Source organism: Denticeps clupeoides, chromosome 20, assembly GCF_900700375.1.
Source record: "Denticeps clupeoides chromosome 20, fDenClu1.1, whole genome shotgun sequence".
Classification (NCBI taxonomy): Eukaryota; Metazoa; Chordata; class Actinopteri; order Clupeiformes; family Denticipitidae; genus Denticeps; species Denticeps clupeoides.
The window spans coordinates 12,858,435-12,876,044 of NC_041726.1; the positions used below are offsets into that span (position 1 = coordinate 12,858,435).

The 17,610-nt window shown below is 42.9% G+C and overlaps 2 protein-coding genes across 7 annotated transcripts; one reads left to right on the forward strand and one right to left on the reverse strand.

The window, feature by feature from the left end:
• Positions 1-252: 252 nt before the first annotated feature.
• Positions 253-9,655, forward strand: cacng8a (calcium channel, voltage-dependent, gamma subunit 8a). Of its 5 annotated transcripts, XM_028963841.1 has the most exons (7): positions 253-671; positions 794-858; positions 1,946-2,210; positions 4,849-5,076; positions 6,637-6,720; positions 7,123-7,263; positions 7,906-9,655. In XM_028963841.1, exons 3-7 carry the CDS (start codon positions 2,180-2,182, stop codon positions 8,727-8,729), a joined length of 1,308 nt encoding a protein of 435 aa, XP_028819674.1. In that variant the 5' UTR covers positions 253-671; positions 794-858; positions 1,946-2,179; the 3' UTR covers positions 8,730-9,655. The 5 variants fall into 5 exon arrangements, with proteins under 5 accessions (XP_028819674.1, XP_028819670.1, XP_028819676.1 ...); XM_028963837.1 differs by lacking the exon at positions 794-858; XM_028963843.1 differs by lacking the exon at positions 794-858 and having other exon boundaries at positions 253-666.
• Positions 3,155-17,312, reverse strand: cacng6a (calcium channel, voltage-dependent, gamma subunit 6a). Of its 2 annotated transcripts, none has more exons than XM_028963844.1 (8): positions 17,186-17,312; positions 15,533-16,217; positions 14,740-14,814; positions 13,941-14,078; positions 13,712-13,767; positions 11,943-12,049; positions 11,844-11,858; positions 3,155-3,251 (listed from the first exon to the last, which is right to left on the reverse strand). In XM_028963844.1, exons 2-8 carry the CDS (start codon positions 15,894-15,896, stop codon positions 3,182-3,184), a joined length of 825 nt encoding a protein of 274 aa, XP_028819677.1. In that variant the 5' UTR covers positions 15,897-16,217; positions 17,186-17,312; the 3' UTR covers positions 3,155-3,181. The 2 variants fall into 2 exon arrangements, with proteins under 2 accessions (XP_028819677.1, XP_028819678.1); XM_028963845.1 differs by lacking the exon at positions 3,155-3,251 and adding an exon at positions 4,521-5,126.
• Between the last annotated feature and the right edge of the window lie 298 nt (positions 17,313-17,610).

The window sequence follows — 17,610 nt, forward strand, 5'->3', positions numbered from 1 at the left end:
TCGCCGGTTCACCTTCTTTTGCTTGAGTTAATGGAATTGATGAATTAACCCTGTTTTGTGGGAACATTTAGCCGATTCACCCTGCTTTGGTACGTGATGCTAATTTATTTGGCCAAATGCTGTAAATGGAACGTTCGCCTGACGTTTCAGGTTATGAAACGGACACGAAACAAGTTTTGTTTAAAGTACCACCTAACTATGCACGAGCGCCATGTTTTTTTACGCCAAAACTCGGCAAGTATCCGCGGAAAACCCTGAGTAAATGTGACTTCGTGGTCCCGGAATTAAGGGTTACTCTCGGGAACGGTCCTGCGAGCATTTATGTTCGTTAAAACCGGTAGTTGTAAAAAAAAAAACAAAAAAAAAAAACTGTCGATTATTTATATACACAGCAAAAAAAAAATATTTAAAAATGAAAGACGGACAAGCCTTGAACACTGTAGATTAACATCTCCATCTGGAGAAGAAAAGTCTACGGACGGAGGGACGGACTGACGGACCGACGTCGCGCCCCCAGCCCCCCACCCAGCAGCCGGGCTCGGCGTCGGGAACCGGGCGGCGGAGGTAAGTGGCGCCGAGAGCGCGTCCGTTCCACCCGGCCGACACGTTTAGAAGTACCGGCGCGAACGGTTCTTATTTCGTCCAACGTGGCAACGTCGGACAAACGTAAGGTACCTTCATTTCGCTTCTCCGATTAATTCCTTTCTAATTTGTTTGTAATTACTGCTTTAAAATATCGGGCCGTTTTGTCTTGTTTTTAACTTTTACGTTTTTTTTGTTGTTGTTGCAAAAGTACCGTATCGCTGCGTGACCGCTACGTGTTGCGGCGAACGCCGACGCTGATCCACTTCTTAAGCGGTACAAGGACGTTTAACCTCAACGCAACATTACATTCGCCCTGTTCCTGTTCCATATGCGTTTTGCGCTTGAGCCATTTATTCTCTCTGATACTCACCCGTCTCGACGCCGCACATATAACAATAATGTTTGAGCATCACGCTCGCATCTTGCGTGCTGACATTAAATGCACGGTGCATGAGGCACTTCTGGAGATGTCTGTTCTGTGTGCGATGGTATAGACTGTGGAATGTACGTCCCTCTTGAATGCAACGTGACCGCTCCTGTGTGTGCTTTGCATTGTCACATCAGCTGCGCGGTGGATCCAGGCGCGCCGGACGTGCGTCCCTTGCTCGGGTCCAACGCACAGCGTCTCCGTGTATTGGCTGGCGGCGCCTTGCCATGCTCTGTTGTGTAATTGTGTTTGTGTGGCATGATGCCATTTCCCCTCAGAATGCGACTACTGTCACGGACCTCGTGTGCCAGAGACGTGCCGGATCAGTGAAAGTTCAGGTGGAATTCAGTCACCTCGTGTTAGTGCATGTAGCTATATGGTGAAATGTAACAGGAGGCCAAACAGCGTTCCGGCCACTCTGTGTGACATTTAGAGCACATTTTGCCCGTGGTGTGGAATGGACAGGGACACACACCACATTGTGCCCGTGAGCTGTTAAAATGGATGCTGCCGGGAGTAACGTTTACTCAACGGGGAGACGGCATCATTAACACGCCCCTGTGTCCTCGCTTTACAGCCCTTTGGAGTCGTGTTCTTATATTCCGCTTATTCTGAGCAGAATCCCCCACGCCAGCACAGCCTGCCCCCACCTCATTCCAGATCTCTTCTTGACTTTGGAATCCACTGTTGCCATGGCAATGGAATGGAGCACGCTCGCGCTCTCTCTCTCTCTCTTTCTTTGCTCCCCCCCATTCTTTCTTTACATACCTCTCTATCTTTCCATGTATGGGGGAGAACATGACAGTGGAGCCGGTGTCTGTGTTAGACCACCACGCTGCTTTAACTGGCACGATGGGTAATTTTTGGCCATATTGGTCCCCCACCCTAAATATGTTTATGTATTATTTAATTGAAACATTTTCTTTTGTCTAGGCGAGCTAGGACTCCTGCCATGATAGCGCTTTGAGGAGAGCGGACCAAGAAAAAGTAGAGGATTTTCACTCCCACCCACTGGCAAGGAACTGGGAGGCATAGACAAGACGAAGAGGACAGAGTGAGAGAGCGCAAGAGCGAGGTGCAGAGAGAGAAAGAGGGAAGACAGTCGATGGATGCTGCCTGGACAGAGGAGAAGGCACGCTCAGTAACAAGGGAGAGGAAGCTTGCAAAATGGAGGGGAAGGGACGACACATGCCTCCAGGTAAAAAAAAACAAAAAAAACAGATCAATGATATGATCAACAGGGCATGATTTCCAAAGACTGTGACTGTGTGTTTGTCTCGCAAAGAAATGGTGCGACCTAGTCAATTTTTGCTAATTCCAGTTAAAACCATTGGACTTAAACCGACATGACGAGCATCTAGACCCAGATGATGAACACTGTAAATGTTAATCTAGACGTTATGTGTTACGGACACCCGTGTGAGTTTGTCCCTTAAAGTCTCTATGCAGTAAATGTACTTTCATTTTTTTAATTGGAGGTGGATTTTTTTGGATGGAGGCACTTACTAACTTTAGATTTTCATTAATGTTAATAAAATGCTTGTTTCATGTTGTGTTCCACAGCACATAGAGTTAAAACCTCATAAAGTCAGTAGATGCTTCGTTGTTGTTCGTGCCGCCAGGAAACTTACGTCACAGCCGTTCATGTAGCACCATGCTGAAAGTCTTTTGAGGAACCTTTATGACTGGTTAGATTGGAGGTTAACTGTAATTGAGATCAAGTAGATGTTTCTTCAGCACCTTGTGGACCATCCACCTAATTATTTTAATTTAAATGTAAAATTAATTTAAGTATGCTTGTATAACTATGCATTGGGTGACTGTGCACAGTCATTAAACAGGAATGTACTTCTGTTTCAGGCTTTATGTTAAAAAATAAGATTTTTTTTTTACATTCTCATTGTTTAAATTTCCAGCCTTAGTTTATTTTTTATTTATTATTATTTTGTATGACTAGAAATTTGCATCTCTTCATTCTGTTTGGTCTTGTCCTGTTCTGAGTAGAGGTCCTTGCAGGAATGTAATTTCTTACTCTCTTCTCGAGGATGACAGCCACAAGTGGCTGAGGTTAATCTTCATCCCTGTTACTCAACAGATAAAGAGCATGTGATGGTCATCTTGCCATCTAAAGACATTGAGGTGGGGGGATGTTGGTACCAGATTCTCGGCTTAAACATGGAGCCTGGACTCAAGCTGGAGTTCATGTTGAGTTTCACCATCAGATGACTGTTGTCTCTGCCTAAAATAACAACAACAACATTTATTTCTTATATAGCCCAAAATCACATACAGTATGTCTCAATGGGCTTTGACAGGCCCTACAGTTGACACCCCCTTCACTTGACCCTTCTGCACACAAGGAAAAACTCCACACAAAAAAACTCTAGGAGAGAGAAAAAAAGAAAGGAAGAAACCTTGGGAAGGAGTGATACAGAGAGGGACCCCCTTCCAGGGTAGAGTGAGCCTGCAAATGGTGTCAGTGATACTAATAGACTTGTTGGCATGTGACTAGATTAAAATAATCTTTTGACATCTTTTTAAGATATCAGGCATTAGTAAAATTAGAAAAGAAAACAATGAAAGTAATGGATCCGTGCCTATACTTAAAAACACAATATGAATGGCTGAGTATATGCATCGGTAGTACTAGGCCGATGTTTGTGATGGTTAGTAGCGAGACGAGTCGTTTTTCTCAGGATGGCCGTGCTCTGGCGAACGGCAGTGTGGCAGTTGCTATGGATACAGACAACTTTTCGACCTCCCGAGCTCAGTTGTGCTGCACCCTTGCCCTTTTCCAATGTAATTGCTTTATAGGAAAAAAAACAAGTCACCCGTACAACGTTTCTACTGTGAGTTATTATACACACCCATACTCTCCATCATTACCTTTTTGCACATGTCCTATTTTCATTAACTTACATTGATCAGCCATAACATCACGACCATGCACATTACATTGAGTATATCCCTCTGTTCACACAAAAACAACTCTGGCTGTGGCATGGACTCCACTAAAGCAGGTATGCCGTGGCCGTCACTCCTGTGAATTGTGAGGTGGCACGGCAGAAAAATCTAGCAAGAGCTGCAGTTTTTGGTCCTTGTCAAAAGTCACAGAAATCCTTGGCCAGTGTTCTGCTTCCAAAACTTCAAAATGTTCTCATGCTAGCCACCAACTGCCTTGTTGTCTTGTCTTTTTGTATACTGGACTGTATACAGCTAAGACATGCAAAATTTGTGTGTGTGTGTGTGTGTTGTGGGGGATATATGATATCCCCCACAATATAATCAGATAATTTGTGTGTAATAACGTGTTGATTTCTTTATACATTCCATTTGCAAGCAAAATAATACATTTACGGCATTTATCAGATGCCCTTATTCAGAGCGACGTTACAGTCAGTAGTTACAGGGACAGTCCCCCCCTGGGTTAAGAGTCTTGCTCAGGGACACAATAGTAGTAAGTGGGATTTGAACCTGGGTCTTCTGGTTCACAGGTGTGAACCTGGGTCTTCTGGTTCACCCCTGTTTAATTATTTTGCATTAATAACTTCTTTTATTTGTAACATTTGCCAGTAAAATAATAGCTTGTTTAGTAATCTGGTAATATTACTCACCCGCCTGCCTAATACTTTTAATTGTAAAAAAAAAAAAAATTTACTTTACACCACCGTTTTAGAAAATGCTCTTCGTAAGTGGTGAACCGAGCTAGTATAACCTCCATCTCCAGTAACTTTCTTCGACTCTTAGGTACAATTTTCTCATCTGCTTACGTTGTAAAATGTTAAATGTAACATGTAAGAGTATATCCATGGCTTCCTTTCCTCAATTTCTCCTAGCAATGGTGTGGTGTGAGCGCGGCATTCAGGTGCTTCTCACAACGGTGGGTGCCTTCGCTGCCTTTGCCCTGATGACAGTGGCCATTGGCACCGACTACTGGCTGTACGCCCGCGCCTTCATCTGCAACAGCACAGCAAATTCTTCTCAGGAGGACCCCCACAACAAGGACAAGAAAGACCCAGGTGCCCTTACACACTCCGGCCTGTGGAGAATCTGCTGCTTGGAGGGTAGGTAGCAGTCAAATCATGCGGATCGGGGCTTGTTGCTTAAGGACTTCCTGAAAGTGACATGAAAGTGAAGTGATTGTGAAACACTGCAGCACAGCACACAGTGACACAACGAAACATGTCCTCTGCTTTTAACCATCACCCTTACTAAGCTGTGGGCAGCCATGACAGGCGCCCGGGGAACAGTGCGTGGGGACGGTACTTTGCTCAGTGACACCTCGGCAAACTTCTGATTACGGGGCCACCACTACACAAATAATCACAGCACAAATGTGATGACCTCTCAGTCATGTGCGATTGCTCGATTGTTTTTCAGAACCTCTCTACATTTAAGAGGATTTCTTTCTTTGTTAGACAAGTGATGCTTTCTTGACTTCGGTAAGCAAAAAAAGTTTGCATTTATTAATTAAATCAGTTAAATGAACATATTTCGTGGTTTGGCCAGGCTAATACCTCTTCTTATCTGATCCCTGTCAGGCAAGCCCATCCTGATATTGTCTTCCGAATAATTTCTTGAGGTTTCTGGCTGTGGTTTTCAACTGGCCTTTATTTTAAAAAGCATAATCACATTCATATTAATAAATGTTCACTTGCATTATGGAATTATACAACCAACACCACTAGGGCAGTGGTGGTCTAGCAGTTAAGGAAACGGCCCCGTAATCAGAAGCCTGACGGTTCGAATCCCGATCCGCCAAGGTGCAACTGAGTAAAGCACCGTCCCCACACACTGCTCCCCGGGCGCCTGTCATGGCTGCCCACTACTCACCAAGGGTGATGGTTAAAAGCAGAGGACACATTTTGTTGTGTCACCGTGTGCTGTCCTGCAGTGTTTCACAATGACAATCAGTTCACTTTCAACTTCCTTTTTATGTAAATTAATTTAAGTTTAGCTTCAGTTTTATATTGTTCACCATTTTCACTGACTGCAGTGGCTAACATGGCTTTGATGCAGCCTTTTGCTCATTTTCTCCAGGACAAATTAGAGCAGTTAATGGGTATTAATGTGTCTAGAAAAAGAGAATATGATATGAAGATTACATTCAGGTTAGATAAGAAGGAATAAGATTGGAATCACATTCTAGATTTTTCATTTCATGTACAATTTCATGTGTGTGTGTGTGTGTGTGTGTGTGTAAAATACACAGGTTTTAAGCCAAAAATAGTATGATATAATGGAATACAATAAACAATATGCTAGTGTGCATGAACTGGCCTGCTCTCTTTGAACTTTTTCTACCCCTTTATATTGAATTTCACATGCGGGGAGCGTAAGCCTGTGCTCGGCACCTTCCTCTTTGCCCGGCGCGAACAGCAATTTCACATGTAATTTCAATGCTAACAATAATGCTGTGAGTCAGCAGAGGTCAGAGGCGAAGTGTTTTTCCATTTACTGCATAATCAACCCAGATAAAAACAAAACCCTTTTTCGCCACAGATTTTGTTATGCACCATTAAAAGGAGCCAGCATAGACACAATATATTTATTTGGTACTGAAATTGCAATTGCATTCAACCGTTGTCTCTCTCCCTCTCTTGCTCTCTCTCGCCTGCATTCAGGACTGAAGAGAGGAGTTTGCTCCCAAATCAATCATTTCCCCGAAGATGCTGATTACGATCAGGATGCTGCAGAATACCTCTTACGTGAGTGTGTGCATAAGGCTGTGCATTGCTGAATGAGTCTGGGCTTTCTGTGAAAGGCTGGTCGGCGCAATATACAAACTTATGAAATATGGATTGCGCCATTTTCATGCCCGGAGTGAAATGTTTGGCATGAAAGTGATGGCAAACATCATCTTCCTTCTGTCGTCCTCTGCTTAACTGCTGCCAGCTCTTGGTGTTTACCTTCCTCTATCTTTGCCATTTCTTTATTAGAAGCAAGTCTTAGTGCTTAGTGGCTGATTGGATTTTATTCAACCCAAATTTGAGATGATCCAATAAATCCAGTATCCATAACCAAGAGCTGTCAGTCACTCAGATCCATCTGAGCAGAAAAAAAAATTGGACCAAGAACTGTTGTGCAGTCAGATCTGTCTTTATCTGTAGGTGTCGTTCGGGCCTCCAGCATCTTCCCTATTCTGAGTGCTATTCTGCTGCTGTTGGGAGGGGTGTGTGTGGCATCCAGCCGTTTCTATAAAACCAAGCGGCACATCATACTTGGTGCCGGAATCCTGTTTGTGGTGGCAGGTAGGTCGCCCTGATGAGAGCTGTAATGTATTCAGACATGACCTTATTATGCTATAAAATGTACAATATACTCGACTGTACTACACAATAATATATTGTGCTACTATACTCTATGCAGTATCACACGAGGGAATGTCATGTGATAGTCTTCAGGCAGCAGTTGGTCACATGACCTTGTGATTAAAACATAATAAATTGTAAAAGAAAAGAAAAAGGGATGATTTGGTAATAGGAATACTCTCAGCCAAACAACTCTGATACAATGTATATTATTATTTAAATAAAATAATATTCTGAATTGCATGAACATAAGACAACACATTACAAAATGCCATTTTTTGCACCATTTATCAGTATAGAGTTTTTTTGTCTAGAGCTTGATTGCAAGCTGACACAATGAACTGTTTTATATTGGGCCAATGCGGTAATATTAAATTACAGATACTGTATGTAAACAGCCAGGAACGTTTGGTGCAGCCTTTCCTTACATTATTGGGATCTGTGCTTGATCAGGGTCATGATCTTTATTGGCTTGACATTTATGACAGTACAGCTCCACACAGAGTGTCTAGATATTCCCTCTGCACCCCTCTTTGCCAAATGTTCTTCTGTACTTTTTGACACATTGCCTCCCATCATCAGGCCTCAGCAACATCATTGGCGTGATTGTGTACATATCAGCCGCACTGAGCGACATCTCACCCAAGAAGGACGAGGACAAGAAGTGGCACTACTCTTACGGCTGGTCCTTCTACTTCGGAGGCCTCTCGTTCATCCTGGCTGAGGTGGTGGGCGTGCTGGCCGTGAACATCTACATCGAGCGCAACAAAGAGCTGCGCTGTCGCTCGCGCACTGACCTCCTGCGCAGCACCACCACCGCCATGCTGCGGTTGCCGAGCTACCGCTTCCGACGCCGATCCCGGTCCAGCTCCCGCTCCACTGACCCGGCCACCCGATCACGGGACCCCTCGCCTGGCCCAGCCTCCAAGAACTTCGGCCCGCCGCTGGCTGCCGGACCCCCACCCTTCTCTGTGGCCACACTGCCTAACCCACACACGCAGCACAGCGGCGTTGGCGACATCTCCATGTACACCCTGTCACGGGACGCCAAGCTGGGTGCAGCGGGCGCGCCCCCCATGTACGGAACGGTGGACCGCGCCACCCTCTACCAGCTGCACAACTACTTCCCCACAAAAGAGGGTGGAGGTGGAGCAGGCAGCGGCGGAGGAGGGGTACTCATGACCGGAACCCTGCCCTCACTGTCCAAATCCAACCTGGCGGCATCAGCGCAGAGCGGCGCCAACGCTCCACTCAACACCCTGTCTTCCTCTGGACCCGCCTCCCAGCAGCCCCCTTCATCCACAGCCACCATGGAGCGCGACCGAGGCCTGGGCACGCTCGACAGGCTGGCCAAAGGCGACAGCTCCAACACCAACACGCTAAACAGGAGGACCACGCCCGTCTAACAGATGAGAGAAGAGGCGAAGGAGGGATCGGCGAGGAGAGGGGATATGACTCGAACGGAGACTGAGGAATTATAGCCATGGCCAGAGAAACTGGAGGTGAAGAGACGCAGAGGAAAGAGAGAAGGCGCTTCTCTCCCTCTCCCTTCCCTCTTTTCTCTCCACCTCTGTTTTCCAATACAATGAATATGGCCACAACTAGAGCAACGTCAATGCCATTACCGAGTATGGATTCATTTTGAATTGCGCATTATGTCTGTAATAGTGATCTTTGGGTTGTTCGACTATTTCATTCCCAGTGCTTTATCATGGGTTACGTAAATGTAACTTCAATATTATCAATTTGCTGTTGTTTTCTTATTGTAGTTGTTATAACTGGACTGAATTGTACATTTTGAACAATGTTTTTGTATGGGTAACCTTTTTTTTTCTATTTTTGTTTCAAAAAATTAAACTGTGAAATCTTGCACGGTGACATTAAATATTATGATGTCATTCAAGTGCGGAAAAAATGAAAGAGTGTCAGTATATGTTAGTAATAATTTATTTATAAATATATATATAGATAGATTTGTGTATTATTAGAATTATGACTATGATTATGATTGCAGTTTTTAAAATCGTAAAGATACTGTGTTTTTTATTGTAATCAGAAGTGTACTAGTTGTTAGAATTTTATATACATATAATTTATTTATTGATGGTTGTACTGTTGATACAATTATAGGTTATCATATCAAATTGTGTGTTCTAATAGCCTGTGGAACAGGGCAAGAGTAGAGAAAGAATATCTATGTATATTTACATTATGGATGATGGGGGAGCAATACTTATAACTGAAAACCTCACCAGAAAAATATAGAAACATATATCTATACTGTATATGTGAGAAAAAAAACTTTTTGGGAAAATAAAAATATTATATTCTACTACAGTGTAGAGCTGATATACTGAACATTTCTGAAATGATCAGATTGATCAAACCATAAATTTAAGAAGCAATCCTTTTTTTTATTATTATTATTCATTTTCTGTCCTGGTCACACAGTGTTTAATGCTCCAACATCTTCTAGGAGGGTTGAACACCCTGTCAGGGGGGGTTTCTGCTCACATCCTTTGTGGCTCTATTGTCGGATGAATTTGCAATGCTAAACTGGGCCATGGCCCCTTGTACCTGCACATTCACTCTGGCTTCCCTGTGACCCAGACCTATTTAAGCAGGTTTAGGGAACTGATGAATACAGGGGTGGATGAATGCCTCTGGTGGTGTGCTCAAATTCATGAATGAAGCTTATGAACAGATCTTGTCGTTGTGACTTTTCAGATGAAAGAGCTTTGTCATCTGTGTTAAAGAAAGATGAGATTACTGGCCAAGGGCTGAGGGTATAAGGTTAAATGCAAGAAATAAGATCGGTTCCGTCATTATGATGACATCATTTTCCAGTAACAGGATCCTGTCTACTAAACGCTTTACTACCATGCCTTTTGAAGCCCCCTGGGTTGTTCTGTCACTGCATGGCATGTAGCCGATAACTGAACTGTTAGTGTGAGGGCCCAGATGAATTCAACCTTGGCAATGGAGAACATCTTGGAGGACCAAGACTTCCTTGGTATAAAGAAGATTTCAGATAGTGACAGCTATTGCAGGATCAAGATTTTTCGTCCTACTGAGTGACATCAAGCCTTAAAGCATTGTCAAGACAAATCAGGGCAGTGAGCCACCTCCGTCTTCTCATAGTCTGGACTCCCATCGAATAAGCAACAATCTTCTACAAGTTGTTTTAGGGGTGATTTGCACCCACATGTCCAGTGAGTCAAGCAGTGTTGAACCTAATGATTATGATCCTGCTGAGGTGCTAAACTCGGCTTGGCAGATATATCTGGGAAGCGCGCCACGCTGTAGTGTGAACTCATCATTACTAAATGGTGAGATGGACTTGGTGTTCTGGGGACACTCAGGCTTTGATATGGTTTCATTGGAAATGTCTGGCAGAGGCTCAAGTATCTGTAAAAAGTACTATGTGTGAAGGGCAAAAATAAATAGGCTAAATGTATACTGCACCACTTGCTATTTGGGGCAGTTACGGCCTAACAGGGAAGGAAGCGGACCTGTAATTGAAGGTTATTGGTTCAAGTCCCGAACCACCAAGGTGCCAATGATCAGGTAGTACCGCCCCCACACACTGCTCCCCGAGTGCCTGTCAAGGCTGCCCACTGCTCCCCAAGGGTGATGGTTAAAAGCAGAGGACACATTTCATTGTGCCACCATGTGCTGTGCTGCAGTGTTTCACAATGACAATCACTTCACTTTCAGCATCTTCACTGTAGCCCTAACCCTGTAGATTCTCTCCATATATCAAAACATTCACTGCACTAAGATTCTAGACTTTCTAGTGAATTCTTTAGGACCAGGGGTTCTTTGTGTGACCATTACACACGAATACAAAAATTAGATAAAAACAATATCATTGTTTGTAACAGTGCACATTTTAAAATAAAGTTTCCACACTCCAAAATGTCAAAAGACTAAAATGTCCAAATAAAGAACACATTTTTTAAAAGAGAATTATAAAATCTAGGCCTACCACCCAATGGGTATGCTGGCAGGGACAGACTGGCCCACATTACAATAACAGGGTTAAGTGTGAAGGCTCCTTGAGACCAATTAGGATGTCTCACGGCTTCGGTTGTCTGATCCCACAGAAGAGGAACTGTCCTCAGTTCAGTTGTGAAATCTCTGTGAAAGAATAATGCTACTGCATTTGTGTAATGCCCTGCCACGATTGCCCCTGGTCAGTGTTGTCCTTCTCAGTCGCAAGTCTGAAAAATGTAGCTCTGATGGGCCATGATTCTCACCAGCCCAGAGTGTCCTTAGAACAAAGCCCAGGGAACACGCCGTGGGAACAGACAGCCTTCGACCCCCCGCCGGCTCGGCACAGATCACAACAGGGACGGCTATGAGCCACCCTGGCAGTGGATGCTGAAATGGCACGTAATGTCAGAAGAAATGGCATAAACCGTATCTCAGTGCTCCATTTCCTTAACATTGTATGCATGTCACACCAGCATTAAAATGTAAATCTAGCAAAGCAGAACAGAAAAAAAGAATACCCTGACCTGATATGAGTAGGGCTGTGTGTGGGAAGAAAAGGTTAACTGGTAAGCTATATTAATGCACTTATTAATATTTATCACAAATAGCTTGAAAGGGCATACCGTGCCATTGCCGGAAGATTTGACGGTTTGCCTTTACAGCTCTTAATTGCCACAAAGTTGTGGAAAAGTAGGAGTTGTGCAGCGACGGTGACTGCAGGATGGGGAGCCTGAAATGAGAGGAGAGGTTAAAAGTCTACACACCACGGCCTCTGCCTGGAGTGTGCAGCCCCCAAAAGCAGCAACAAGGTCGGGACACATGATATACAGTGTGAGCTGACAGGAACCCAACGAGGAAAACATGCTCGGAAGAATCTTGGGATGGCAGAGGATGAGGTCAGATGTGTTTGATCTAGATGGCGACTGGGAATGGTTTTCAGTCCTCCGGTGTTCTTTTGCTGTCTTTTTTTTTTTTTTTTTCTTCTATTCAAACCAATTTAGCACAATTCGCCACGCTCTAAATCTGAAGAGGGCTCACGTGGAGAGAAGATCGAAAAAGGCTCGAAATGTCAAATGTACAACAGAACAAAATACAGAAGCAGAACTTTATTTTTGCTCACATTGATTGGTCAAAGTGTAACTTTCATTTTTAAGAGCCTAACATGATAGAATCCTGTCAACAAAGACAATGGCTATGAATGGTGTGAGTACACAGTCTACAGTGAGTAAGAGGTCATTTGACACCATATTCATTTGTGCTTAGAGATCTCAAATCTTGCTGATTAATAATCAAAACAGTAAAACCAAAGATATTACTAGATGTAAATTTCAGAATAATTGAATATTTTGGACCTGTCACACGGTGGTGAACAGGATGCAGAAATAGAGAGCGCCTGGAGGAAACTCTGTCTTTAAGCAAAATTCAGAAAGATAATTTAAATGCCTATTTAAATAAACCCCTACCATAAATACACTAATCAGTCCCTCTGGGGTTTCACAGGCTACTTTGGGGGCTGTTGTGGCCTAAAATACCAGAATTTTTATGCTCTTTCTCTTATTCTCCGGTTAGAATAATTGTTCAGTTTATAGCACCCATTGTGGGAAAGTTTCCTCTTCATGGATTTAGCCTAGTCCTGTGAAATTCTCCATTCAAAAATGCAGTCTTGTAGTCTCGGCTAGGCTTAATTCATGAGCAGGAAACCGGCCCTTTAAGACGTAAAAGCATACATACACAATCGTAGAATGTTTACTTATGTTATGTAATTTAAATGAAAGCTAATGGGTGAGGGGAAAAGGGAACTACAAGTCTCCTCCTTCCATAGCAGCAGAAGCCACATTTTTGTGCCACATAGTGACAGCAGTGATTTCAATGATTACGTGATTATGAAAGGGACTTGGTTGAATTATCATCAGTTGCAGCCGCAAAATCACAAAATCAAGGAAGGACGGGTTAATAGATAAATAGATACGTAAATAATTCAAGGCATGGGTGTATGTTTTTAGGTCATTTATTAATTTCTTTTAAAAGCTTCCTTAGGGCAAAAATGTATAGTATATTGTGTTTATAAAGCCGTAATTTCAATTTGTGCATAAATACACAATTTGAATTCCATATCATATACTGACGAACCTGAGAAAATAACATGCTGATCTGAATTGACTGCCACCGTTACATATTGCCTGATAGCGTTCTAAAATTATAAAAGCCCACCTCGTGTTCCGCATAACTACCTGCCACGGGTACGGCCTGGCAGGCACGCTTCCAGGGCACTGTGAGGCAGTGAAAGCAGGAGGAAAATAGTCCCTGCGACTATCAGCACAGCCCCTGCACAGCCCACACATGAAACCGACCACGACAGTTCATGATGCAGAGGCACCGAGTGGTCACTTGCCAGCAATGACAGCACTGATTGGTGGAAAATGATGAGTGACAGGAAGAGCAGGATACCTAAGAGGCAGAGATAAGTGAAAAACATGAGAAAAAAAAAATGATTTTCTGGCATATTCCTATCAAAGTTGCAAGTTGCTGGTCTAACCTATGCCCAAAAAATCAGAAAATCTGCACGCCAGACAAGAAATGAATGGAGGCCCGCCAGATTTGCTGGCGTAGCATTTCCTCACCTGAAAGAACGAAGCAGAGCGATGCAGGCTTTAGAAAGAATTGCACACGTTTGCTAAGTGCCATGAGGATGCAGATGCCACCTGTGAGCATCATCAGGAGGGCGGAGACCGACAAAAGACCTGCTGCCACATTTAGACCTGTGAGGGGGTACAGGCAATGTTTCTTAAACATCAACATTTGGAATATCATCAACAATTACAATTTTACTTTGCATCTAATCTAGTAATATGGACAAAGAAGTATATAATAATGTAAATGTATTCCAAATCGTACTAGAACCGGTCTACTCCTGACCACAATGTAGCATTATTAGCTTAGGCGAGACTGGAATGTCAGTGCCCCCTGCTTCAATTTCCTGTCGAAAAATCCCTCAAACTATATCTTCGTGTCGGAATGCTTCACGTTATGCTATTACACTGTTCAGATCATGAATCCCAGCTTTTGCCACGTCAGGCAAGCAGAGCAGAGCAGAGGCTGCAAGCACAGGCTACGAACACTGTGGCGTGTTCCGACTTCATTTGCATCTCTTCAATTGGCATAAAATTGCAAAAGGCCTACGCAGCGCACCAAGACCATCAGTGGCAGCGTTATGGAAATGTAATGAAGAGGTGTTCGGAAGGTGTTTTTGTAGCCAATTATAGGATTCATGCGATGCTCTAAGACCTACAAATCTTTTGTGCATGTGAGCGAGGAACAGGAGAGTGAAAAGAGGAGAGGAAGGGGGAGGGTCTGTGTGTGGGCGTAAAGGGGGATGGGGGCTGGCTGATGGAGAGGTAGAGAGGAGGCAGGCTGACTCACTCTTCTCTGTCATCTTTTGAAACATAACTGTATTCTCCCCGGTTGTGAAGAACTTGAAGTAGGTGCAGTTTGATTCTTAGAAGAGAAAAACAAAGAAAGAAATAAAAATGTAGCCTTGATAAAGGAACAGTTCGCCATTTTTGACCAATTCCGTTTCGCATGTTAGACTCTCTTACAAGGTGCGTATGGATTCCATTTTGTTCAGCCCAGAGCTGAAAATATATTTCTCGAGTTATTTATTAATTTACACAAAAATGGCCAGACTGTTCCTATCATCAATGATGAAGGCCACTATTTTCCTTCGAGCAGCACTATGCTACACCTGAGGCTTGTTCACAAGTGCATGTTCAGGCATCCTCAGGATTAAATAAAACAAGAAAGAATTGTTTTTGGTAGTTATCTCTGACCTGAGGAAGAGAAGCTCATTACCATTTTTTGGGTGCATAATTATTTTTGTCGCCAAGAACAGGATCTTGTGATAAACAGAGCTCAAAGTGGGAGGAGGCCGGCGCTCACACACTCAGACATTATGCAAAGATCTGTAAAAATTGTGTTTCTGTCTTGTTTTATATATTTGCTTATGAAATGATCTCATGACCTTACACGAGTGAACAAGCTCTCGTGCCAGTTTTACCTTCGTAAAATCAAGATTACATGCTAAAGAGTTAAAGAACACAAAAAGAAAAAGTTTCCCAAGTTTATGCTTATGCTAACCAATCAGTCGATTTCACATACAAGTTAGAAATTAAACAGATTAACAGACAATATGTCTGATTTTGACCAGACTAATCACCTCCTGGAAGATCTGCAGGGCCACAACTTTCCCTTTCTGGGTCGACAAGGGCGATCCAGAGCTTCTTTGTGCAGCACTTCCATATCCCATAATGAACGGCCAGACAGGACTCATTGCTGTAAAAATGCTTTTCAGGGGCCAGTTCGACCCAGAAGTCTGTGCCCACACCCAGCATGGTCATAAAGATTCCTACAGCCGCCACGGCAAACACCAGCTTGATCCTTCCTTTCTGCTTTGCAGTTATAGCGTCATCCAGTGCAGCTTCTGATCGCACTCGCCGCTTGGCTGCTCTGCCTTCGACCATCACTCCTGCCAGGCCGCCCGGCCTCCCATCTTCATCTTGGACAAAGAAGGTGGACCACATGCTGATGTGTGCAGAAATTAAGAGATGCTAGGCACAAGGGTGGGTGAGATATCGATTCTAGGCTATGCTAATGAAGACAAACTGGTTAAATGGTGCAAGAACAAAAATGTCAAAGGACAGGGGATGACAGCGATTGCTGACAAATTTGAATAATCGGAGTTCATGAGGCATGTGTAGGGAAAATTAAAGGTTGCCACTCCACATTAGTGTAATGGGATATGCTGAGTAGCTGATTGACATGACGATGAATATGGGGTAAAACAAAATCGTCAAGACAACATCAACCTTGAGACCCAATCAGACACAGAGGACAGAAGTGTCCTGAAAAAAAGCAAAGAAAGAAATGAATGCACGCACACACGTACACACACACACACATACACACAATGGATTAGTAAAACCAATGACTAAATCATTGAATAAAATATTCTAATATTTTTGCATCACATAAACCCAATGGTCAAAGATTTTCAATTCATAATCAAATTGGCATGAATATGAAAAAGACTATATATACATATATATAAAAAATAATTATGTTTTAATCTAGTACAATAATTCAGTTATTGTTTAATTCTATATTCTATAATTGTATTAACTTGTGTGTTTAATTTACGAGTGTGAATATGATATACAAATAAGTATGTAGTTTTATGAGTGCTTTAATAAAACTGCAAATCTGCTCAAATACTGGCCATTACTAAGCATCTTACTTGTATGTTAATAATATAGTCAATTGTAAAATGCAAAGAGCATAGTTCCATTGTTTCCAGTGTCAGATGAACAGTATATGTGCACAACGTAAAAAAAATCATATGCATGGCTAACTCACTGACCTTTAGCTGCAACATTTTACTTTAATGAAACATAGACAATACATGCATATTGAATTGATCTTTGCTAAAAGTGATTCAATTCTCTTCATTTTGCTAGATCAATTACTCAGAGCTGCATTTTGTAATTATGTACAGACTGAAATAGCATGGTACTGTGAAATGTCTGAATCGAATTCCATACTCAGTTTATACAACAGTGCCGTTTACGTCGGTGAGTGGCACAAGCTGATTTCAGTCTTCTGCAATACCAATCAGTTAAGTTTAGTTCATTAAAATATTATCTCATGATTTGTAATCAAGACAACAGAGTTCTTAAAAAAAAAATTTAAAATCCAACAGCTCTTCTGCAGACAAGCAGAGAGACAAGCTTATTAAAGATGATCATATTAGGTCATTTCAGGCTTGACCCTGATTTTTAATTAATCACAACAACGGTACAAACGATTTGCTGACCTGTTCTGTTTCAGGTGTCTCAATTCACTGTGAGAAGGGCTCTTATGGTCAAGATATGGAGAAGAACAGAGCGTGTGAGAGGACGGGGCTGACTGGCAGGATGAGTGTTAAAAGAGGGTGGAGCCTGTTGGAGAGTACGAATGCCCCTCCCACAACTGGGTTAGTTCACCGGATGATTTGTTTGTTTCCTTACTCCTGACAGCAGAAATGACCCATCTGGTCCCGCTAGAATGTGCTTTTGGGATGCACTGGCGTGTGGTATCCGTATCAGCAGGGGTGTGTTGTGGTGGTCTCTCTCTCTCTCTCTCTCTCTCTGTGTGTGTGTGTGTGTGTGTGTGTGTGTGTGTGTGTGTGTGTGATGAGTGTGTGAGTGATCTCTGGTTTTCAATTCTATTTTTGACAACCACCTGTTAATGACATTAAAA

What these genes read in the sequence shown, in the direction of transcription:
- cacng6a (XM_028963844.1), bottom strand. Translation starts at nt 15,896, where the DNA reads ATGTGGTCCACCTTCTTTGTCCAAGATGAAGATGGGAGGCCGGGCGGC. An exon ending in TCAAAAGATGACAGAGAAGA is followed by an intron (nt 14,079 to 14,739) that starts GTGAGTCAGCCT and finishes ACCCCCTCACAG; the next exon opens with GTCTAAATGTGGCAGCAGGT. An exon ending in GCTCTGCTTCGTTCTTTCAG is followed by an intron (nt 13,768 to 13,940) that starts GTGAGGAAATGC and finishes TCTGCCTCTTAG; the next exon opens with GTATCCTGCTCTTCCTGTCA.
- cacng8a (XM_028963841.1), top strand. Translation starts at nt 2,180, where the DNA reads ATGGAGGGGAAGGGACGACACATGCCTCCAG. An exon ending in GAGAATCTGCTGCTTGGAGG is followed by an intron (nt 5,077 to 6,636) that starts GTAGGTAGCAGT and finishes GCCTGCATTCAG; the next exon opens with GACTGAAGAGAGGAGTTTGC. An exon ending in AATCCTGTTTGTGGTGGCAG is followed by an intron (nt 7,264 to 7,905) that starts GTAGGTCGCCCT and finishes TCCCATCATCAG; the next exon opens with GCCTCAGCAACATCATTGGC.